The sequence below is a fragment of the Convolutriloba macropyga genome, chromosome 15 (genome assembly GCF_964194025.1).
Source record: "Convolutriloba macropyga chromosome 15, txConMacr16.3, whole genome shotgun sequence".
In the NCBI taxonomy this organism is placed as follows: domain Eukaryota; kingdom Metazoa; phylum Xenacoelomorpha; order Acoela; family Convolutidae; genus Convolutriloba; species Convolutriloba macropyga.
Genome location: NC_134482.1, coordinates 7,774,834 through 7,801,310, shown reverse-complemented (window position 1 = coordinate 7,801,310; position 26,477 = coordinate 7,774,834). Strand labels below are relative to the sequence as shown.

Below are 26,477 nucleotides of genomic sequence, written 5' to 3'. Positions count from 1 at the left end.
GACCCTTGACTTTTCGGTTGGTTATATCTATTTGTTCTCATCTTTGTATTTATTTACAGAACGATTTGAATCCAACTTGCTGGCCTAGGAACTTAGGTCTATCTGCGGAGCAGGTCCTCTGATATTTAATGATTCTAAAACTTTATTATCAGTTTCAAAATCAAACACGGATTTTAGTAATTCCTCTTCATAATATTTACCTTCTATTATCTCATCATTCATATCTTCTATCTTATATGGTGGTAGTTGTGTTTTTAAAATTTCAATAACTTTAAATAATTCTCTGTTCCAATTAGAAGTGTATCCTTTAGAGAAAATGTTACGTTTGTCAGCATTCCTGGCATAATCACCGACATTAGTTTTGGTTTAAGATTTTTAAAATTGAATGAGTATCTAACATTATCAGGATTATTAGAAGCATCAATGGGCGTCATATTAATTGTTATAGGTTTTTACTGCTTCATTTAAAATGTCTACCAAATTACCATCACCATTAATGAAGATCGGTTTATTAATTATAAGTAATAAAGGTCGATTAAATCTCTCTATAAACACAGCTTCAAGATCACTGTTTGTAGAAAATAGTACTGTTTCATATTAATTAGGTAAAGATTTAAATGTTTTTTTGTAAAACTCACTACCTCTATCTACCCATAACTTTTCTGGTTTTCGTCCTTCTGATAAGATGGTTTTAAAACCATTAGTTATAGACAAACCAGATCTATATTTCAATGGAATAGCCCATGCATACTTTGTGAATATATCTAAAACATATAAAATAAACATATAATTTATTTTATATTTACTTAGAGATGACTTATCAATTAAAATCAGCTGACCATGTTTCATCTATATATAATGGTATTAGTCTTTCTCTTCTAAACTTCGTTATTTGGGAACTGAATACTTCTTTAGCTGGGAGTTCTTGTTGAGTTTTAATTGTACCTTGCTGTTCCATTATGAACGTAGTTGTAGCATTGCTCATTTACCATAATTCAAAACAAAATTTTCAAGTTGTTCTTGATTAATAATATTCATTGACAATAGTTGTTTAGTTATATCTAGCATTTCGTCATATAATTCATCATGCCCAGCTTTTGTTTCTAGTATAAGTATTTCTAATCTTTCTATTAAGTTATTTGGGTTCACTTCGTGGTACCAAGGCCGGAGGACCTTGCTATGACCACTAGCTTATAATAGTTTATCAGTCTCGTGATCACTTTCTTCCTCTGCTTCTTCTTCTTCTTCTTCTCCTACAGCCCCTTGTTCATAATCATTAGTATCACGATGATTTTTCTCATCTTCACTGGCGTTTGGTATTGATATAACCTGGGAAATGGGTTCACCGATACTTGCTAACATTTTTCTTATAAGTTTTGATCTATTACTTTCAGCATCTCCTCTTTGTTTATAACCAATATCCTTTAGAAATTGTTTTATTTTGTTTTTATCACCTTTTATATCTCTTTCAGTTACATCTTTATTAGTAATAAACATGAGGAAGCCCTTAGCAAAACCATAGAAACTTCCTTTCTTCTTTATACCATCACGTACTAGAGATACATCAACATCATTCATTTTAAATTGGTTTGAATTTGGATCAAATGATTTTAATTCGAATTGTTTATTTGTTTGTTTATCCATTAGTAACAAAAAAACAATCAAATCATTGTCTACAGCAAATGTTTTACCCCTATCATTGTTTAATGTAGAGAGATTAGCTTGCAATTCAGGAAAACTTTTTTGTTGTTCATTATTAGGAGTTAGTGCTTCCAGTGTTTTGTCCTGAAGCGCTTGTATTGTTTCATTATGAGCCAGCCATGCTTCGCTATTAGTATTTAAAGTTTTAGCTAAAAGATGAAATAACTCTTCTATGTCACCTGAGTATTCTTGTTGGCCTAATTTATCTTCTAATCTATTTCTTCTGTTTTGTTTTTCTAGACTGTTTAGTTCCATAAGTTTATTTAGCTTGGCCATTTTTTATTTGTTAAGAAAAAAATTAAGTTAAATCAGAAACTGCTTGGTAATCCACGAGCGGAGCTCGTTCACAGATCACTATATAGTTTATTAGCAGCTTCAATTAACTTTTTATCATATACTTTTTATCATTTACCTCTAATACTAGATATAGATCTACCTCTAATGGTAGATATTTGTACCAAAATTATTATTACTAAATATATTATTAAAACTTAACACTAATAAATTTAGTTTAAAAAAATACTCAGCTTGTTTCTCTTATTCTTCTTATATTCTTCATACATCTTAACTAAAACGTTGCATTCATCATTTTGTGTTTGATTATCATTCATTGATTTAGCATATAGTTTATTAAACTTGTCAATAAACTGTTTACTTAAACATTTGTGAAAAACTTATAATTATAATTCTTATTTTAGTATGAACTGTTTTTGATAATGAACCACAAACAGTTGCTGTAGCAAACTCTGTTGGCATACAATAAAGTAATCCTATACCTGGTGTTGACGTTGCAGTTGTTGCTATTGATGATAATGGTATTTATGTTATCTCAGCTATGTTAATATAATTTTTATATCTACTTAACTTCTTATTATAGCTATTAGTTTCACTTTCATAATATTTTCTAATATCTTTCATAATTTTAATATTAATTTTTTTATTAGCTAAGATTTTGTCATTGATGTATTGTTATGAGAAGGGGGTGATATTGGGGTAAAGTAAGGGAGCACTGGATTTAGTTTCTTCGATTTTAATTAACTAAAATATTTTTCTTTAGTCATTGTCAATGTCATTGACATAGCCATAGTCATTGTCATATTCATTATCATAACTGTATAGTAAAATAACTCTCAATCTCTTTCATTATATCTTCTTGATTAAAATCATAATGCGTCTCAAGTCTTATTTGTTCTTTGCTGTCTACTAGCTCACTTTCTAGCAAAATAGCTATTATATATTGCACTATTCTCCTTTTATTTTTATAGGGGCCTCGTCAACAGCAGAATTAGTCTTTTTTTATGTTCTTCTAATTTCCCCAGATCAGGTTGAAGATATCATCTAGGTGAATGTTAGTCATAATCTGATTAAATTTAATATTATTAAATTCTTGTTTTAATTGATTATACATAGAGATGGTATCGCAAGCAACTTTATTACAAAAGTTAACGATATTTGTAACTCCATTTGCTGATTTAATGAACTTTTTCATTAGTTCTTCTTTAAATACCATTTTTTTCAGTTGTAGGGTCTTAGTTTTAACTTTGTCAAGCTGACCTTTTCTTAGTTCAGTTAAATTTTTACTTGAAATATCACTTTTATTAGAAGAAGACAGTAAGTTTTTTGTCACAATGCTCTTTATTAACAACATCTTTTTCATCTATGGCGCGATGTACAGGTGTAATTTTATAAGTATGTTTCATGTCAATGTTATCATTATCTTCTAGGAAAAATCCACGAGCTTTACTTAGTGTTAAGTTGTTTGATAAGGACCCTTGACTTTTCGGTTGGTTATGTCTATTTGTTCTCATCTTTGTATTTATTTACAGAACGATTTGAATCCAACTTGCTGGCTTAGGAACTTAGGTCTGTCTGCGAAGCAGGTCCTCTGATATTTATTGATTCTAAAACTTTATTATCAGTTTCAAAATCAAACACGGATTTTAGTAATTTCTCTTCATAGTATTTACCTTCTATTATCTCATCATTCATATCTTCTATCTTATATGGTGGTAGTTGTGTTTTTAAATTTTCAATAACTTTAAATAATTCTCTGATCCAATTAGAAGTGTATCCTTTAGAGAAAATGTTACGTTTGTCAGCATTCCTGGCATAATCACCGACATTAGTTTTGGTTTAAGATTTTTAAAATTGAATGAGTATCTAACATTATCAGGATTATTAGAAGCATCAATGGGCGTCATATTAATTGTTATAGGTTTTTACTGCTTCATTTTAAATGTCTACCAAATTACCATCACCATTAATGAAGATCGGTTTAATAATTATAAGTAATAAAGGTCGATTAAATCTCTCTATAAACACAGCTTCAAGATCACTGTTTGTAGAAAATAGTACTGTTTCATATTAATTAGGTAAAGATTTAAATGTTTTTTTGTAAAACTCACTACCTCTATCTACCCATAACTTTTCTGGTTTTCGTCCTTCTGATAAGATGGTTTTAAAACCATTAGTTATAGACAAACCAGATCTATATTTCAATGGAATAGCCCATGCATACTTTGTGAATATATCTATAACATATAAAATAAACATATAATTTATTTTATTTTTACTTAGAGATGACTTATCAATTAAAATCAGCTGACCATGTTTCATCTATATATAATGGTATTAGTCTTTCTCTTCTAAACTTCGTTATTTGGAACTGAATACTTCTTTAGCTGGGAGTTCTTGTTGAGTTTTAATTGTACCTTGCTGTTCCATTATGAACGTAGTTGTAGCATTGCTCATTTACCATAATTCAAAACAAAATTTTCAAGTTGTTCTTGATTAATAATATTCATTGACAATAGTTGTTTAGTTATATCTAGCATTTCGTCATATAATTCATCATGCCCAGCTTTTGTTTCTAGTATAAGTATTTCTAATCTTTCTATTAAGTTATTTGGGTTCACTTCGTGGTACCAAGGCCGGAGGACCTTGCTATGACCACTAGCTTATAATAGTTTATCAGTCTCGTAATCACTTTCTTCCTCTGCTTCTTCTTCTTCTTCTTCTTCTCCTACAGCCCCTTGTTCATAATCATTAGTATCACGATGATTTTTCTCATCTTCACTGGCGTTTGGTATTGATATAACCTGGGAAATGGGTTCACCGATACTTGCTAACATTTTTCTTATAAGTTTTGATCTATTACTTTCAGCATCTCCTCTTTGTTTATAACCAATATCCTTTAGAAATTGTTTTATTTTGTTTTTATCACCTTTTATATCTCTTTCAGTTACATCTTTATTAGTAATAAACATGAGGAAGCCCTTAGCAAAACCATAGAAACTTCCTTTCTTCTTTATACCATCACGTACTAGAGATACATCAACATCATTCATTTTAAATTGGTTTGAATTTGGATCAAATGATTTTAATTCGAATTGTTTATTTGTTTGTTTATCCATTAGTAACAAAAAAACAATCAAATCATTGTCTACAGCAAATGTTTTACCCCTATCATTTTTTAATGTTGAGAGATTAGCTTGCAATTCAGGAAAACTTTTTTCTTGTTCATTATTAGGAGTTAGTGCTTCCAGTGTTTTGTCCTGAAGCGCTTGTATTGTTTCATTATGAGCCAGCCATGCTTCGCTATTAGTATTTAAAGTTTTAGCTAAAAGATGAAATAACACTTCTATGTCACCTGAGTATTCTTGTTGGCCTAATTTATCTTCTAATCTATTTCTTCTGTTTTGTTTTTCTAGACTGTTTAGTTCCATAAGTTTATTTAGCTTGGCCATTTTTTATTTGTTAAGATAAAAATTAAGTTAAATCAGAAACTGCTTGGTAATCCACGAGCGGAGCTCGTTCACAGATCACTATATAGTTTATTAGCAGCTTCAATTAACTTTTTATCATATACTTTTTATCATTTACCTCTAATACTAGATATAGATCTACCTCTAATGGTAGATATTTGTACCAAAATTATTATTACTAAATATATTATTAAAACTTAACACTAATAAATTTAGTTTAAAAAAATACTCAGCTTGTTTCTCTTATTCTTCTTATATTCTTCATACATCTTAACTAAAACGTTGCATTCATCGTTTTGTGTTTTATTATCATTCATTGATTTAGCATATAGTTTATTAAACTTGTCAATAAACTGTTTACTTAAACATTTGTGAAAAACTTATAATTATAATTCTTATTTTAGTATGAACTGTTTTTGATAATGAACCACAAACAGTTGCTGCAGCAAACTCTGTTGGCATACAATAAAGTAATCCTATACCTGGTGTTGACGTTGCAGTTGTTGCTATTGATGATAATGGTATTTATGTTATCTCAGCTATGTTAATATAATTTTTATATCTACTTAACTTCTTATTATAGCTATTAGTTTCACTTTCATAATATTTTCTAATATCTTTCATAATTTTAATATTAATTTTTTTATTAGCTAAGATTTTGTCATTGATGTATTGTTATGAGAAGGGGGTGATATTGGGGTAAAGTAAGGGAGCACTGGATTTAGTTTCTTCGATTTTAATTAACTAAAATATTTTTCTTTAGTCATTGTCAATGTCATTGACATAGCCATAGTCATTGTCATATTCATTATCATAACTGTATAGTAAAATAACTCTCAATCTCTTTCATTATATCTTCTTGATTAAAATCATAATGCGTCTCAAGTCTTATTTGTTCTTTGCTGTCTACTAGCTCACTTTCTAGCAAAATAGCTATTATATATTGCACTATTCTCCTTTTATTTTTATAGGGGCCTCGTCAACAGCAGAATTAGTCTTTTTTTATGTTCTTCTAATTTCCCCAGATCAGGTTGAAGATATCATCTAGGTGAATGTTAGTCATAATCTGATTAAATTTAATATTATTAAATTCTTGTTTTAATTGATTATACATAGAGATGGTATCGCAAGCAACTTTATTACAAAAGTTAACGATATTTGTAACTCCATTTGCTGATTTAATGAACTTTTTCATTAGTTCTTCTTTAAATACCATTTTGTTCAGTTGTAGGGTCTTAGTTTTAACTTTGTCAAGCTGACCTTTTCTTAGTTCAGTTAAATTTTTACTTGAAATATCACTTTTATTAGAAGAAGACAGTAAGTTTTTGTCACAATGCTCTTTATTAACAACATCTTTTTCATCTATGGCGCGATGTACAGGTGTAATTTTATAAGTATGTTTCATGTCAATGTTATCATTATCTTCTAGGAAAAACCCACGAGCTTTACTTAGTGTTAAGTTGTTTGATAAGGACCCTTGACTTTTCGGTTGGTTATGTCTATTTGTTCTCATCTTTGTATTTATTTACAGAACGATTTGAATCCAACTTGCTGGCTTAGGAACTTAGGTCTATCTGCGAAGCAGGTCCTCTGATATTTAATGATTCTAAAACTTTATTATCAGTTTCAAAATCAAACACGGATTTTAGTAATTCCTCTTCATAGTATTTACCTTCTATTATCTCATCATTCATATCTTCTATCTTATATGGTGGTAGTTGTGTTTTTAAAATTTCAATAACTTTAAATAATTCTCTGATCCAATTAGAAGTGTATCCTTTAGAGAAAATGTTACGTTTGTCAGCATTCCTGGCATAATCACCGACATTAGTTTTGGTTTAAGATTTTTAAAATTGAATGAGTATCTAGCATTATCAGGATTATTAGAAGCATCAATGGGCGTCATATTAATTGTTATAGGTTTTTACTGCTTCATTTAAAATGTCTACCAAATTACCATCACCATTAATGAAGATCGGTTTATTAATTATAAGTAATAAAGGTCGATTAAATCTCTCTATAAACACAGCTTCAAGATCACTGTTTGTAGAAAATAGTACTGTTTCATATTAATTAGGTAAAGATTTAAATGTTTTTTTGTAAAACTCACTACCTCTATCTACCCATAACTTTTCTGCTTTTCGTCCTTCTGATAAGATGGTTTTAAAACCATTAGTTATAGACAAACCAGATCTATATTTCAATGGAATAGCCCATGCATACTTTGTGAATATATCTATAACATATAAAATAAACATATAATTTATTTTATATTTACTTAGAGATGACTTATCAATTAAAATCAGCTGACCATGTTTCATCTATATATAATGGTATTAGTCTTTCTCTTCTAAACTTCGTTATTTGGAACTGAATACTTCTTTAGCTGGGAGTTCTTGTTGAGTTTTAATTGTACCTTGCTGTTCCATTATGAACGTAGTTGTAGCATTGCTCATTTACCATAATTCAAAACAAAATTTTCAAGTTGTTCTTGATTAATAATATTCATTGACAATAGTTGTTTAGTTATATCTAGCATTTCGTCATATAATTCATCATGCCCAGCTTTTGTTTCTAGTATAAGTATTTCTAATCTTCCTATTAAGTTATTTGGGTTCACTTCGTGGTACCAAGGCCGGAGGACCTTGCTATGACCACTAGCTTATAATAGTTTATCAGTCTCGTGATCACTTTCTTCCTCTGCTTCTTCTTCTTCTTCTTCTCCTACAGCCCCTTGTTCATAATCATTAGTATCACGATGATTTTTCTCATCTTCACTGGCGTTTGGTATTGATATAACCTGGGAAATGGGTTCACCGATACTTGCTAACATTTTTCTTATAAGTTTTGATCTATTACTTTCAGCATCTCCTCTTTGTTTATAACCAATATCCTTTAGAAATTGTTTTATTTTGTTTTTATCACCTTTTATATCTCTTTCAGTTACATCTTTATTAGTAATAAACATGAGGAAGCCCTTAGCAAAACCATAGAAACTTCCTTTCTTCTTTATACCATCACGTACTAGAGATACATCAACATCATTCATTTTAAATTGGTTTGAATTTGGATCAAATGATTTTAATTCGAATTGTTTATTTGTTTGTTTATCCATTAGTAACAAAAAAACAATCAAATCATTGTCTACAGCAAATGTTTTACCCCTATCATTTTTTAATGTTGCGAGATTAGCTTGCAATTCAGGAAAACTTTTTTGTTGTTCATTATTAGGAGTTAGTGCTTCCAGTGTTTTGTCCTGAAGCGCTTGTATTGTTTCATTATGAGCCAGCCATGCTTCGCTATTAGTATTTAAAGTTTTAGCTAAAAGGTGAAATAACTCTTCTATGTCACCTGAGTATTCTTGTTGGCCTAATTTATCTTCTAATCTATTTCTTCTGTTTTGTTTTTCTAGACTGTTTAGTTCCATAAGTTTATTTAGCTTGGCCATTTTTTATTTGTTAAGATAAAAATTAGGTTAAATCAGAAACTGCTTGGTAATCCACGAGCGGAGCTCGTTCACAGATCACTATATAGTTTATTAGCAGCTTCAATTAACTTTTTATCATATACTTTTTATCATTTACCTCTAATACTAGATATAGATCTACCTCTAATGGTAGATATTTGTACCAAAATTATTATTACTAAATATATTATTAAAACTTAACACTAATAAATTTAGTTTAAAAAAATACTCAGCTTGTTTCTCTTATTCTTCTTATATTCTTCATACATCTTAACTAAAACGTTGCATTCATCGTTTTGTGTTTTATTATCATTCATTGATTTAGCATATAGTTTATTAAACTTGTCAATAAACTGTTTACTTAAACATTTGTGAAAAACTTATAATTATAATTCTTATTTTAGTATGAACTGTTTTTGATAATCAACCACAAACAGTTGCTGTAGCTCCCTGTGTGTCATACAATAATGCACTATAATACTTTTCATGTTTAGCATTGTTAAAATTCTTCATTTCATTCTCTTTAGTTTTGTTTGGGTAATCTTTAAATCTATATGTGTTTAGTGACAGGGCTATAAACTATTCTATCATTCTACTCCCCGATTCATGTTTGATTTTACCTGGAACTTTATTATTAGTTTTGATGGGTGGATCTAAAATATTTAGGTCCATTTGTTCTTTGTCAACATTACCCTCGTTAAAGATTAATTCCAATCTATCAGTATCCATATAATGGAGTTGTAATTCTTTGAGAGATGGTTGCAGAATATTGTAGAATAAATCATACATGTGTAATTCACTTAATTTTTATATAGTAACACCTACATATACTGGAGAATCAAAATCGATTTTTCTTTATATATTCAATTTGGCTATAAATCTTATATATTATTATATTCTTAATTTTTGGTTTACTCATACTCTTCATTATCTTTTTTTCATCGTGTAAGAACTTCCTTTGAAGGAAGTGTAGAGGATTCATGCACATTCTTTCATATAGTGCGTTGTTCATTAATTCCTTACATCCTTTTCCGCTTCTGTTTTGGCTGTTGCTCTTATATTAGTATTGTTTTGAATATAGTCTCTACATATGTAATCTTGCTTAAAAATAATTACTCTATGAATTTTAGTTACTTAACACCCATCCTAACATAGAACTTTAACATCCTATAATGAAACATACATTCTGTTTTGTTGTTTTGACCTAAGATTTTTTTCCCTTTTCTCCCTCTACCTGTCTCTCTTTATCTATAGCCTAAATCATTATCATGTATTTTTCTTTTATTGGGCATTAATGCTAGTTGCTCTGTTCTATCCTTACAACTATTAGAATAATTAATATCAAAAACTATATAGTAACCATGATCACTATCATCTGGAGTATTTAAAATAATATCTAGAGATCTGGTAGTAGTATACTCAAAGTCCTTACAAGTAACTTTGTAATGCACATTGCACAGCCGTATAGGTTGTTTGCATCTACATACCATAAAGTATTGTTAATTCCACTAACTGAGGAGGGGCTCTGCCCTTGGTTCCCCAAGCGGCTTCGCCGATTGTTAACCAAACTATCAACCACTATACCCCATATACCACCTCTCTTTGCTTCAACAAAATCATCCAGCATTTGTTTATATTGTAATGTATCTAATGTAACACCACTTGACATTAACCAAAAATCAAAACTATAATCAGGGAGACTTACATAGTGTAGAGAGTTGAGACCAAATTCTTTCATACTTAATTTAACATATTCTTTCGTTCAGTAGTCTAATATTTCCACATCATTCTGTAAATACTCTATAGTTAGATCTTTACCAGTTTTATGACTGTTGTCTTAATGAAAATTATCGACTTCTTCTTGTCTCGGCATTTTATTGAAGTCTTCTATAGGGGTTTGAAGTCTTCTATATTTAGATTACCTATGACTTCTTTGTATGAGTCTAAGCCAAAATGTTCAAATGGATCTAATGTTTTAGTTTTACAATGATATATCTTTGAAATTTGATCTAGAGGCATAGCTAATAAGTTATAACTATCTAAGAATTTAACACAACCAATACTAACCATCTTAGACTTACCAGCAGCTAGTGGTATGTTATCTACTTTTCTTTTTATTTTAATTCTGTTTAAAGAGTTCACTATATAGTAGACTGAAATCATAACTAGAGCCATTGTGGAATAATACAGGAATGAAGTTTTATTGTTTGTATCTTAGATTGCAAATTTTACATGCTGGTCCTCTACATTTACCAGTTTTATGAGAGTAATCTCTTACTTTAATAATATATGTTTTACAACATATTTGACAAGTGTTATTGGTTTCATGATAAAGTTTATCTTCTTTTGAAAATACTTTCTTTTCATTACGCTTGAAACTATTCTCCGTTTCTTTTTCTTATAGATCTCTAGCAAATCTTTTGATAAAGTCCAGACCGAAATAGTATTTGAAATTAATTTGCCAGATTTAACCCACACTTATTGGTATAAGTTCAGCTATTACACATTTATGGGTCTCCGACCAGGCTTCGCCATTGCTGTTAGTTGTGACATCGACAACACAACATTTTATTTCAGCGGTTAAAATATTTTTTATATTCTGACGTTTTATTTCATTTATAAAATTATTTCTCTTCTTTATAGGTCAAACAGTCTCTGGTTCGAAGGAGTGGCTACATTTGTGTTTGTCGTTTTTGATTTGAGAGTTAAATGAATATATGCATCGATCGCAGTATTAGAATTTATGATTCATTTTATTTGGTCGATCTATCAAGGTTTCTATGTTTTTATTTAGAGCCCAATGTTCTACTCTAGCATTTTCCCAAATTAATATTCTGACATCTTTTCTGTCTTTATCGATATCTGCCACTGTTTCAAACACTTCTACTTTGCGCTCACCATGAGGTGCGTATACCCCAATATTAATTTTGTACAATTTCCGACTTATTATATCAGCAAAATCATCTTCTTGTTTTCGCCTTGGTTCGTTTATATTATTTACATATTGACTCTCGCGTGTTGCATGGCCCATAGTGGGCTGTAGCCAAGCAGTAAGTGGTAGTTGTATGCAGCTGTATTTGGAATTGCGTATATATAACGTTGATTTAGAGATTTTGAGATCGGGAGGTAAATCTATATAACAACCAATAGATGCTTTGGTCCATTCAATATGTACCTGAATACTTCCTATTCCAAGACACTCATAGACATAGCCATAAACTTATAGATTTCCTTTTCAAAATCTAACCATTGTTTGAAGTCGCCATATTCATAAAATCCCTTTTTAATAATATAGTCAGTGTTGAATAAAATTTTAGTAGTTAACCTTCTTCTTTGGTTCTCTTCTTGTACTCACAATCAGTTGTGATCCTATATCTAAAAATCTTAACTTTTCTAAACTGATAACAGTTTTTAAGTTCTTCGTAAAGAGTTATCAATAGCTTCATTTATATCTTCATTGTAATTTCAAGTTTTATCAGTAATATAAAAATCTTTCTTGTTCTGGCTAGAGTTCATATCAAAGTATTGTGTTTTCTAGATACTTACGATTATGATTATATGAGTGAAGAGTTAGAGTTTTTTATTTCTAAGTTCTCCATGACATTCTTTATATTCATACTTAATTCTGGTGTATATACTATCTTCGGTTTCAGTTTTAGGTTTACTGGGTTTAGTTTTTATAATATCTTTAGTGTTATCTTTGGTTTTAGTTCCAGTTTTAGTTTTAGTAGAATTTTTGGGATAGATAAAGTCTTCATCTGAATCATACATCATCTCCATAGTTTTAGCTGGGGGTTAAGTTATAGCCCCATCATCAACAAGACCAAACATTTTCTCTAACAATTTTTCATGTTTAGAATCGTATGATTGATGCCTGCATAAACCATTCTTTGTTTCAAAGGATAAATTACAGACGTCGCAGAAGTTCACATTGCTGTTAGTTGTGTGAGACATGGTGTATTTTATTAGGGAAAAATTTTAATTTTTCCAAAAAAGGAAAAAATGAAGTGTGATAAGTGTAAAAAAGCCTTGGAAAGAATGTTGTTACGGTTGTAAAGAAATAGATTTTTGTTGTTATGTATGCAAGGATATAGATAAAGTACAAGATTATATTAAACATTTAGGAGAACATTATGTTAATCCAAATCAATATCTAGAGTGTAATATGTGTGAAGTTTCTAAGCATATTTCTTTCTTTAGGTTTAGAAATGGAAGATGCAGATTGTGCATCTATCTTAATAGATTTAGATTCACCCATACTAGAAATCAGTTCAGAGAGCATTTTTATAAAAATAGTAACGATGAATCCGTTTGGCGTGCGACGGATGGGGTCCGTTCACGGATTACTGTGGCCGGTTCTCCTTGTTTAGATTTAAATTAGGCTCCAAGCAAAAGTGGAGTTGATTTTAGATAAATACTAGCATAACTGTGGGTGTGCGGGTAAGCGAGTTTAAAATTTAATTTTGATTTTATTTACGATAGTGTATATAGTAGTGCATAAAACAGGGGTTCCAGTTACCAGTACAATGCGGCTAGCTTGAGGGGGATGAGACAAATTGGGCTGTAGGCTGGAACCCCTGTTTCATCCGATACTACCTATGTCTTATTTCTGTTTTTTATCTAGCTCTGACGCACATTTGAACAAAGTGTCGGGTTTACTTCAAACAATTCTTGAGAATTATCCATACTGGGCTCAAATCTTCATAGCAGTTGCTATTGCCCTGGAACGCTACATTTTTATCTGCCATGGAGTTAAAGCCGACGAATACTTGAAGGAATTCAATCGATACGTGCTCTTCTCGATAACAATTTTGTTGTCATTTGGGATACCTTCGTTATACACGTTGGATTTCGTTAAACATGTCGACTCCGTAAGTAAACCTTGCTCCTTCCCTGAACCCTTATCCGGGGTTGAAAAAGTATGCGCGGTAAGCGGAGATATCTCTGAAAAAAATTCCAAACAAAATTCCACTAAATGCAACGTCGCTATTGTTGATCTTACGATACACGAACTGAACCCGCCCTAGTTGAGAGGTCGACTTTATGATAAGACTTATAAATTCGACCTGGGGGGGGGGTGTATTTCCCTACCTTAAATACACGGTCGACCTCCTCCTCCGATATCGGTTGACCACGGTCTTTTCATAAGTCGACGTCTCAACTGGGTCACGGTGGCCATCGGTTCTGATTCAAAGAATTTCCAGAGGTCAAGTCTGGCAAAAGAGAGTTCAAGTATTGGTTAGGGCTGATCATCTCTGTAGATATGGTACGGAGGCAATGAATTTCAGCACTCATTGGGTGTATTCAGATATGCGTTTAACCATTTCTCGGTGAAACCTATTTCGCCTTTTTCAGGTACTTTTTTGGATAATTCTTTGGTTCTCTTTTAGTAGAGTCGAAGCCTTCATAGTCGTAGATTAAATTGAAAAAAAGATTGAAATAAATACATGGGATTGAAAAAATATGCTCTGAAAAAAGTGCTGAATTATGTCAGAAATGCGCAGAAGAGGCTCTTAAATTTTAAAGACTCAGAGACTACTAGAGATTTTGGCGCATTTCAACCCATTCAGCGCATTTCCTACAAAAAATGCACCGAAACGGCGCTGGCATCTCGGCCCAGAAATCAACCCCTTCTCTGATTTTATTTCAGCTCGAAAATTTTCACTGTCACAATTGTGTTATCCAAAAATACAAAACAGTGCACAAATTTCTTCGTATTGGCGTGTTCTATATACCGGCAATAGTTCTATCTTGCTGTTTCTACTACAAAAGCTATTTGACTCTGAAACTAACTGATAAGCGCAGAGCTCAACGTAATAATATCATGACTACTGCCTTTCTTCTAATCTGCCTGGCGTGGATTGTTCTCGTCAGCCCTCATGTGATTTATGTTGACTTCTTCGAATCGGAGAAAGCGTGCTTTACGTGCACGTTCGAATTAATAGAATACAATAACGGGTTGAAAATTTCCATTTAAGATTTTTTGAGGCATTGAATGAGATTGTTGGTTGGAAAATTTGAATAAGTCCCCGTTTGTCAGACAAAAACCTGCTAAAACGTTTTCCATTAATTTGGTCTTTCCCATAATTAACAAAATTAACGTAACGTTAAATTGAGACCGTAACGTGAGCAAGGTTGAAGATACCTTGAAAGAATGGTTAAAGAATCAATTCAGAACGGAAAAGGTGAAAAAAGTTAGTTGGTAACAACCCGTCCACGACATAAAAAAACCTTCCCGTGTGTGTGCGCGTCTTGTCGAATTTTCAACCCAAGACACTGCTGTCCAATTTTCAACCCTCTGTTTTTCACATTTAGCTCTCTACAAATCGGCAATCTTCTATTACACTTTTTATGGTTAGTATTAAAGGAGCAGCTTTTACGATGTTAAACTTATAGTTTTTCTCAAGAATATTTGATAGATTTTGTCACTTGATATGGATTTTGTGTTTGCGGATTCCAATTTTGATAACAAAGGGAAAAGCGTGTTTGGACATTAAGACAAAAAATAACTTAGAAATTCACTGAAAAAAGATATTTTCAGAGACCATTCTCCACGCATTCTATCCTTGGACTCCGTGGAAATTTTTGTCGATTTCCGATATATATTGTGTAACAGGTTTCTACAATTTATAACCAAAACTGCCTACCCTTATGCAGGGTACTGTTCAAATCCAAAGTATTCAATCCAAATTATTGATCTGCAACTGCATTCTGATTTGAAGTAACATCTCGTTACATGCAAACTTTCCTATTGCTATCTGGTCAACTTTTTTGAGCATCTTCCGGTTTAAAGTTTTTTTTGATTCACACAGAAAGAACTCGCTAAAGTTTTTGTTGGAACAATAAGAAAAGTTTACTAGAAGTTTTTCATTAAACGGTTCTTGTATTTCAAGCCATAGTGATTCAAAAAAACGTCGGTTAATAGAGTTGAGATCATTCCATATTTAATATATTGAATGTATTGGGTACCCATATTCCTACTACACTACTCTCATTAACTGCGTTAATTTTGATCTACTTTGATGAACAAAGTGGTGATTGTTGCTGAAAAAAATTAAGAGTATCTTCTGATTATCGTTTATCCATGTTTCAGTAACAATAAAACTTGTTTGTCTGTTCTGCTGCTGCAAAAAATCTGAAATTTCTTTGTGTTTAGTGAACGCTTCTAATATTTGTGTATACAAAACATGGATGCAAGTTTGCATTTGCCTTATGTTTATCGTAGCCTTCGAATGTTTGTAAATTAAGTAAATTGGGCCCTGGATTAGATTCCACATCACCGCAAAGTAAAAATAAATAGGTTATAGTTAGGAACTGATATATTAGGTTTAAAGACCAAAATCCAAGACATACACTATCAACCATTGTTTTGTTTTTAAAAACCAATTAAATTGAAGTGTTTGGGTGAAATTTGATTGAAAACTAAATTTTTTGATTTTCTGCTAGAAAAAACAGGCTCAGAACACGAGAAATTTCTAACAGAAAAACATATTATTCAATGTCACCGAAACGCATTATATCCCATATGACCATTTATGTTCCAGTTATTGACGACATTATGTAATTTCTTAAGCTAAAAACCAGTTTCTGGAATCCATTTTGATTAGAATGAATTCCATCCATTGGAATATCTGGATTTTCCAAATTATAATCCAAAACTTTTTTGTCGGTATTCTGAAACTCGCCGCGTAGACCATCTGCTATGTCGTCTAAAGCCCGGTTAAATTTGTTTATTTCATTATTGTTAGTTTCGCGTCCAAAACTGCCGTTCTTTAACTTGGGTAATTTACAAATCATTACTTTGAGGGCTTTATTTTATTAACACACTTCGAGAAAACGACTCCCAACTCTTTAGCGGCATCTTCTCCTGCCGTACCTTGATCAATGGAGTCATGCCCCGTATGAATAATCAGACATTCTATTTTTGTTGATGGCGCATAATTGTCAATGATATTATTGAGGTCTTTTATTGTCGAAGATGGGTAAGAATGAATGGCAGCATCTACTGGTGTCATTTTGGCGAACCAGTTTATACGAGCTGTCAGAAATAATTAACTGTTTTGTGAAACGAGGAACAGTCTTTGGATAAAATTGACGGTTGACAGTAGATTTCACGACATCTTTTTCTGCTGTTTTTTCGCTAATTAAATGTGATGTTAATTTATCATTCTGGCTCCTCAAAAATTGAATCTCAGATTGAGCTGGATTATAACGTTCTTTCTGATGCTCCAATTCGAGCTTAAATCTATCCAATTCTAGAATTTTGTCTTGATTCTTGTTTGCTAAGTTAAGTGACTCACTTCTTTGATTTCTTAGTTGCATCACCCCGCTTATTAGTTTCTCTTTTGTCCATTTTGATAAACCCGAAATTGTATCTGTCATCTTGATATCTATGCTTTAGGGTGATTGGTTTTAGTTATTAGTGCATAAACCAGAAAAAATAGACTCGTCCTGAAAATGACACTAAATGACATTAAAATTTAGGTTGGTTTGGTCTCACCAGTTTGAAGTCAAGATATAGAATACCCAATAATTCGGTTTGCTTGTGGAAGAAAAACAATTTGTTTGCTTTATCGCAAAAAGAAAAAAGGTCTTTGTCAGATAACGGTCTCATGGTTTGGAAGCAGAAAAAATCTATCAGCGTGTTTGTTCATATTAATTTACGCTGCTGACTTTGCCTTTTGACTTTTTTTTCTTTTTTTCAGGGTTTTATAAATAAAAAGACCTTTTTGCAATTTCTCTTCTACACTTGATGAGCTTCCAAATGATACCAATCATATAGTTCAAAGTTTTATAATAAAGTACATACTGCAAAACAACTGTTGGAACAACTTTCAATGCTGAAGTGATAACTGGACGCTTTTGGGACAAAGGAACGGATGTCTTGACGGAATTTGATGCCTTCCTCAACTATCCAAAATGTGTTTCAGATATTAATCCCGACGGCTCACATCTGCCATTCAAGTATTCACTTCCTAGGTTTATTCAAATTTTATATATATTAACAACATCAACTTATTAGGTCCCAGGGACCGCTCTGATCAGAACATTTGGGTTGCAAACTGGTGGCGTGGTGTGACCCAAAATACATGGTCTGGGTAACGCTTGAGTCGCGCGATGGTCTGGACAATGGTTGCACTACAGTCTGATCAGAGGGCAAAGTCTGGAAAATGGTGTGGACAATGGTCGCACCACGGTCTGATCAGAGGGCAACGTTGAACTACAGTCTGATCATAGATCGCACAAAAGTCTGGACAATGGTCGCACAACGTCTGATCAGAGGGCAAAGTTGCACTACAGTCCGATCATAGGTCGTACGGAAGTCTGTGCAACAGTCGCCTTACGGACTGATCAGAGGGCAAAGTCTGGACAGAAGTTGCCCCAAAATCTGACCACAGGGCATTAACTGAATGATTTTTTTGACTGCAGTTTTGATCACTGTTTTTGATGACTGAAAAGAAAAGTTGCAGGCACTTCAAAATGACTTTTTGTTTATATATTTTTCAAATGATGTTGTCCTAGCCTTATCAAGATATACAAAATTATTCAATTTTGTGATGAGAAGTATAGAGGTTTGAATTGAATAATTTAAACAAATAACAACGGATTATTACATCTATTCAGGTTTGATCTGATCAGAGGGAGCGTTGGTCGCACCAGAGTGCTACGAAATATTTTGGTCGCACGATAGTCTGATCTGAGGTCTTTTGAGTCGCACTATGGTTGCAAAGTTTCCTGAGTCGCACTACGGTCTGGTCAGAGGGCTTTGGGTCGCACGATGGTCTGATGAGAGAGCAAAGTCTGGGAATCGGTCCGTTCAGAGCGGTCTATTGTCGCGCACCTAAAGCTGAGGTGAATTAGCTCTTTCTTATGAGATGCGGCATATCTTCACACAAACTTCTACCATATTTCAGTCCATTAACTCATCAACAACTCATTGACAACTAATACTGATAATAACCGTGCTCGGGTTGAAGTGAAATCACCGTCCATACAATTGTGCTACTTACCAGTCAAATACAGAATCAGAAAAAAAATGTTTTTTACGTTTGCACCTAAACTGCCAACTAAAAGACTTGAGTTTTCCTTTAGTGAAATAGTCCGATATCTCAGACGTATTTAATGCTTAATGCTGTCCAGAATGGGGTGCGTGAAGGAAACTTGTGAGTAATGGCTGTCTGAGATGGAACTTGTCTTTGTCCAGACCATCCCAGACGGAAAGATCTCATGAACAGAATTGCGTGCGTTCATCATACTTTTTTAACTTCAAGTTCAGAATTCCATGCGTTCAACAAAAGTTTGTACCTTCAAGAGATTGCGTGCGTTCAGCTACGGACTTTCCTGCGTTCAGTAATTTCTACAAACATGTTCATTACTTCGCACTTTCATCGGATATTGCACGTTCACCAGAATTTTATACCTACAACAGATTTTGATTGATCATGTCCAGAATTTCGTACGTTCATGTCCAGACAATGGTTCGCCCAAAATCAGACTAACTTCAAAAGGTACACATAACTTATTACGTTGAAAATAGCATATATTTTTCATTTACACCCTCAAAGTTTTTGATTGGTTGGAAGGGTTTTTGTTTTTTTTATTTTTTTTTCGTAAACTTAGAGGAAGAGTTGCAGAGCTTATTTTATAATGGCTATTATATTCTCTGGCCCGTAGGGCATGAAAATGATTTCCTTTAATTTCAGCTAGCTACTTTCTATGACTCATGAACTAAAATATTTCACAACAACTATAACGACAGTGCATTCCATCTCGCCTTCGACATTTATCTTTTTATTTTTAACTGAAGGGAATTTCGTCTTGCTGCCTTGAAAGAAATAACGAAGTTAGCGAATCCTTTTTCATTCATTTTGGCTTTTATGTCCAAACTTATGTCCGTTGTTGTCCAGACTTTCATGCTTCCATGTTCGGATTTTGTGCGTTTTTCGATATTTCCAGACTATGTAACCTTGAATTCACGACACCCCCTCGTGCTTTCATCTTTGGCAAGGAGATACTTGATTCCGCGTGGAACCTCAACCTGTGAGGCTACCCAGGCTGAGGTGCCAGGCCGAAACCAGATATGTCCAGACCGAAATGAACCCACGAAGGGGGTGTCGTGCGTTCAAAATTACACGGTCTGGAAACACGGAAGAACGCACGATGGTCTGGACATGAACCCACGATGGTCTGGACATGAACGCACGATGGTCTGGTGACCGCACGATGGTCTGGACATGAACGCACGAAAGTCTGGACATGAACGCACGAAAAAATTTCGTGCGTTTATTTCCAGACTTTCGTGCGTTCATGTCCAGACCATCGTGCGTTCATGTCCAGACCATCGTGCGTTCATGTCCAGACCATCGTGCGTTCATGTCCAGACTTTCGTGCGTTCACCAGACGGAAAAAAATTACCTGCTGGGGTGCAGTGCAGATCCTTGAAGCTAAAGACAGAGAGGGTTCCAAAACTCCACAAATCTAGATATTTAAAGTCATTTTTTACGTGAGGTACATGAGTATCTTTATACTAATAGGAGACAGTGCCTTTTTTTGCTGTGGTGAGCAAAATTCAAGGTGTCTATCCATCAGCATTAAGAATAAAATGAACCTCTAATAAGATAAGACTTTTTTTGACACTCATTCAAGAAAGTTGAAATCAACATAAACATATATCAAACATCATAAACACACATCAAAGACTCAAACCAAAAGACGGAAGCGAGAGACGAGCGAGACACCGCGAGAGACGAGCGAAGAATGAGCGAGAGAACGCGAGACGAGCGAGAGACGAGCGAGAGAACGCGAGACACGAGCGAGAGACGAACGAGAGACGAAAACACGGGCGAGAGAACGAGGGGAGGGGGAAGGGAGAGCACCGAAAAATCTTGACGCCCGAAAGGCGTCCCACCCATTTTTAACTCTATATTTTCAATTTTTTTAAAAAAAACCAAGCAACACTTAAAACACAAAACTTCTGCACCAACACCAGCTACATCAAATATTCTTTTGCCTTAAACTCTAGGCACACTGGGAACAATCCACACCAAATTTGGTTCACTTTGGGCAACTCTATGACCTAATCAAAAAGACCTATTTTTAAAATTACTTTTTCAAAATTATTCGGAAATAATAGAAATTTCCGTATGAAAACCCAACTTTTTTCCTAGGAAATATATACGAAAAATTCTTTTTGTTGTAGACTCTATATACACTGGGGATACCCAAAACCAATTTTGGTTCCCTTTGGTCAACTCAAAGACCTAATCAAAAAAACCTATTTTTAAAATCATTTATTTGAAATAATAGCAAATTTCCGTATGAAAACCCAAAATTTTTTGATAAACCTTAAACATCTGGATTTGTGGAACTTTGGAACCCTCTCAGTCTTCACCTTCAAGGATCTGAACTGCACCCCAGCGGGTAATTTTTTCCGTCTGGTGAACGCTCGAAAGTCTGGACATGAACCCACGATGGTCTGGACATGAACGCACGATGGTCTGGACATGAACGCACGATGGTCTGGACATGAACGCACGATGGTCTGGACATGGACGCACTAAAAATTTGGCGTTGAACGCACGAAATTGAGTTGGAGCACACGATGGTCTGGACAAGAACGCACGAAAGTCTGGACATATACTGTTTCGGTCTGGGATGGTCTGGACATATTTGTCTTCGAACGCACGAAGAACGCATAGTCTGGACATATCCACTTTCCGTCTGTGACGGTCTGGACATAGGAACTTTGAGTCTGGACCTGTCTGGACATATCCACTTTGGGTCTGGGACCTTAGCCTGGGTAAGGCAGGAATGTTTCAACGAATAATATTTAAAAAAAAACGACAAACACATGGAAAGAGATAAATACTTACATTCTTGTATAAAAATTTTCAGGAAATGGAAGAAAAAAATCATATTATATTTAAGCTGTTAATTTATCCAGAAATCCCTCCCAGAGCACTGGAGGGGAGTCCGCTATGCTGAAATATGAATGTAATAGATTTATTTTATCTATAAAGGTTAATTAAAGTGAATTAAATTGTGAATACTTCTGTCGACTACAGTGGATTTTCTTCTGACCCTCGTGAAGAAGCTCTGAAGGCAAACTTGAGAATAGCAACTCCGCTTCTCGTGATCCGACAGTCATTCCCATTCGTCAATTCTTTGATTCTCATAATTCTCATCAAACCTTTCAGAGAGCCAATCTCCCAGCTCATGGCTAAGATTCGGAATATTCTCACCTGCAAGAAGAGTCGGTGAAATATAGTTTGAGTAGAAAGAAAGAAAATTATTGTCCAAATTATAACTTTCATTCTTTTTGCTCCCAGGAAAACTCCACCTGAACTCATCCTTGTTTTATTCCCCAATCAACGTCACTTTTTGGTATGACCAATCTATATTGAAGTAATTCTTCTAATATTCCCGCACTTTATATTTTGATCATTGAAAGTTGTTGCCAAAAATAGGAAAAAATTAAACCGCAGTCGTTTTGAAACTCTTTGTTTCAAGTAGATTGTGCTAATTCGTTGCTTACAGAATTTAAAGGTTACCCGGGTTGACCTCATAATTGAAAAAGTTGTAAAATTACAACTTCCTATTATGTCGTCTATGAAAAGTTGTAATCCTAAGACTTTCATAAAATGAAAGTTGTAATTTATTAAATTTTTAGACAAACCAGGAAATGGGCTAAAACAAAGAGCAACTAAACTGTTTCAAAAAATTAGTGAGCAAAAAATCGGAAACTATTATTTTTCAGTGATAACGTATTTATGAAAAAGTTGTAGTCATAAAACTTCATACAAAAAAAAATTTTTTTGCAAACCTAAAATTTAGACTTCGCAAGTGTTTGATCTTTTGGCAATTGCCTATTCTACACTCAGCTAAAATTAGAGCCTCAGATCACAAAGTTTTGCATTATTTTATGTAAAAGTCGTAGTCATAAAACTTCATAAAGCAAAAAAAAATTAGAGTGCTTATTAACTGCCGATTTTAATGTAATGCATAACTTGATGACGTTTTTTGATGCCTATCGACCATTTTCAGCTAGCTTTTGAGGTATGTGAAACCTATTTATAAATCACTGTGATTGGAGTCAGTGAAACAGCTGATTTCAAAAAGGAAAAATAGTATAAACCATATTAAACACCAACCCTGAAGACCCTGGAGGCCTTATTATCACGTTTTGTGGTGCTTACTGATCTAGCCAGACGTGATGTTAGCAATATAAAGTTTAAAAACTTGTATTGAATTAAGTCTCCGGAAATCGGAGTTTTAATTACGTCATCACCAGTAACGTTCACATAAAACTTATTATCTAAGCCTGAGAGAAAAACTGTTTTGTGACAAAAAGTTTTTGTGACCCTTTTTTTTGGTTTCAACAGTGCCATAGCCTCAGTACGAGTGCCGTTCTGCTAAACAGCGCTTTTTGAAAGGGTTGTAAGACTAACAAATCAGATCATTTATTGTTTTCAAGATGAATTGAAAAGTTTAAGATTTTTGAACATAATCAAAACCTGATTGTCTCGAATGATATCACTGATAATGTAATATAAATTTGTGAACAGAATTTGTGCTTAGAATTAAACTGATCTATATATGAATTCTGTAGGAGCCAAATTTTTTCTACCTATCTTAACTCAAACCAATTCCCATATTTTTTATTCCTGCACTAAATGTTGCAAGAGGGCAGTAACGCGCCTAAGCGGTCGAAAAGTGGCCATATGTTTTGCTTCGCACATTTCTACTAATAGGCATTTCCAGAAAAAGTCTGAATAGGTAGTTCATTTTAACAACAAGTTATTCGAAATGGCTACTTTTAAACAAATTATCACTGCCATATACAAGTTAAATAAAAAAAGTCATGTTATTGTTATGCAAAACGTAAGAATTTAGGTTCTGTGTCTTTTCATTGTTAAAAAGAATGCAAGCTGTTTTTTAAAGGCGATTGTTTTGGTATGCGAACCTTCTTTGTTATTCAATATGTTTGAAGTCAGTGAAACAGCTGATTTCAAAAGCGAAAAATAGTATAAACCATATTAAACACCAAACCTGAAGACCCTGGAGGCCTTATTATCACGTTTTGTGGTGCTTACTGATCTAGCCAGACGTGATGTAAGCAATATAAAGTTTAAAAACTTGTATTGAATTAAGTCTCCGGAAATCGGAGTTTTAATTACGTCATCACCAGTAACGTTCACATAAAACTTATTTTCTAAGCCTGAGAGAAAAACTGTTTTGTGACAAAAAGTTTTTGTGACCCTTTTTTTGGTTTCAACAGTGCCATAGCCTCAGTACGAGTGCCGTTTTGCTAAACAGCGCTTTTTGAAAGGGTGGTAAGGCTAACAAATCAGATCATTTATGGTTTTCAAGATGAATTGAAAAGTTTAAGATTTTTGAACATAATCAAAACCTGATTGTCTCGAATGATATCACTGATAATGTAATATAAATTTGTGAACAGAATTTGTGCTTAGAATTAAATTGATCTATATATGAGTTCTGTAGGAGCCAAATTTTTTCTACCTATCTTAACTCAAACCAATTCCCACATTTTTTATTCCTGCACTAAATGTTGCAAGAGGGCAGTAACGCGCCTAAGCAGTCGAAAAGTGGCCATATGTTTTGTTTCACACAATTCTACTAATAGGCATTCCCGGAAAAAGTCTGAATAGGTAGTTCATTTTAACAACAAGTTATTCGAAATGGCTACTTTTAAAGAAATTATCACTGCCATATACAAGTTAAATAAAAAAAAAGTCATGTTATTGTTATGCAAAACGTAAGAATTTAGGTTCTGTGTCTTTTCATTGTTAAAAAGAATGCAAGCTGTTATTTAAAGGCGATTGTTTTGGTATGCGAACCTTCTTTGTTATTCAATATGGTTGAAGTCAGTGAAACAGCTGATTTCAAAAGCGAAAAATAGTATAAACCATATTAAACACCAACCCTGAAGACCCTGGAGGCCTTATTATCACGTTTTGTGGTGCTTACTGATCTAGCCAGACGATATGTATGCAAAATAAAGTTTAAAAACTTGTATTGAATTAATTCTCCGGAAATCGGAGTTTTATTTACGTTATCACCAAAAACGTTCACATAAACTTATTATTTAAGCCTGAGAGAAAAACTGTTTTGTGACAAAAAGTTTTTGTGCCCTATTTTTTGAATTCAACAGTGCCATAGCCTCAATACGAGTGCCGTTCTGCTAAACAGCGCTTTTTGAAAGGGTTGTAAGACTAACAAATCAGATCATTTATGGTTTTCAAGATGAATTGAAAAGTTTAAGATTTTTGAACATAATCAAAACCTGATTGTCTCGAATGATATTACTGATAATGTAATATAAATTTGTGAACCGAATTTTTGCTTAGAATTAAAATGATCTATATATGAGTTCTGTAGGAGCGAAATTTTTTCTACCTATCTTAACTCAAACCAATTCGCACATTTTTTATTCCTGCACTAAATGTTGCAAGAGGGCAGTAACGCGCCTAAACGGTCAAAAAGTGGCCATATGTTTTGCTTCGCACAATTCTACTAATAGGCATTCCCAGAAAAAGTCTGAATAGGTGGTTCATTTTAACAACAAGTTATTCGAAAGGGCTACTTTTAAACAAATTGTCACTGCCATATAAAAGTTAAATAAAAAAGTCATGTTATTGTTATGCAAAACGTAAGATTTTAGTCTCTGTGTCTTTTCTTTGTTAGAAAGAATGCAAGCTGTTATTTAAAGGCGATTGTTTTGGTATGCGAACCTTCTTTGTTATTCAATATGATTGAAGTCAGTGAAACAGCTGATTTCAAAAGGGAAAAATAGTATAAACCATATTAAACACCAACCCGGAAGACTCTGGAGGCCTTATTATCACGTTTTGTGGTGCTTACTGATCTAGCCAGACGTGATGTATGCAATATAAAGTTTCAGAACTTGTATTGAATTAATTCTCCGGAAATCGGAGTTTTAATTACGTCATCACCAGTAACGTTCACATAAAACTTATTATTTAAGACTGAGAGAAAAGCTGTTTTGTGACAAAAAGTTTTTGTGCCCCTTTTTTTGGTTTCAACAGTGCCATAGCCTCAGTATGAGTGCCTTTCTGCTAAAAAGCGCTTTTTGAATGGGTTGTAAGACTAACAAATCAGATCATTTATGGTTTTCAAGATGAATTGAAAATTTTAAGATTTTTGAACATAATCAAAACCTGATTGTCTCGAATGATATTACTGATAATGTAATATAAATTTGTGAACATAATTTGTGCTTAGAAAAAAATGATCTATATATGAGTTCTGTAGGAGCGAAATTTTTTCTACCTATCTTAACTCAAACCAATTCCCACATTTTTCATTCCTGCACTAAATGTTGCAAGAGGGCAGTAACGCGCCTAAGCGGTCGAAAAGTTGCCAAATTTTTTGCTTCGCACAATTCTACTAATAGGCATTCCCAGAAAAAGTCTGAAGAGGTGGTTCATTTTAACAACAAGTTATTCGAAATGGCTACTTCTAAACAAATTATCACTGCCATATACAAGTTAAATAAAAAAAAG

At 33.2% G+C, this 26,477-nt stretch overlaps 1 protein-coding gene across 1 annotated transcript in view; it reads left to right on the top strand.

Annotated features, from left to right (window-relative positions):
• The window catches only part of LOC142354412 (uncharacterized), a 45,330-nt gene extending 22,996 nt beyond the window's left edge, over positions 1-22,334 (top strand). The window contains exons 4-6 of the mRNA XM_075406695.1: positions 13,556-13,802; positions 17,862-17,895; positions 21,996-22,334. Coding sequence (XP_075262810.1) covers positions 13,556-13,802; positions 17,862-17,895; positions 21,996-22,030 — 316 coding nt within the window. The 3' untranslated portion in view covers positions 22,031-22,334. The remainder of the gene's footprint in view (positions 1-13,555; positions 13,803-17,861; positions 17,896-21,995) is intronic.
• The last annotated feature ends 4,143 nt before the right edge of the window (positions 22,335-26,477 follow it).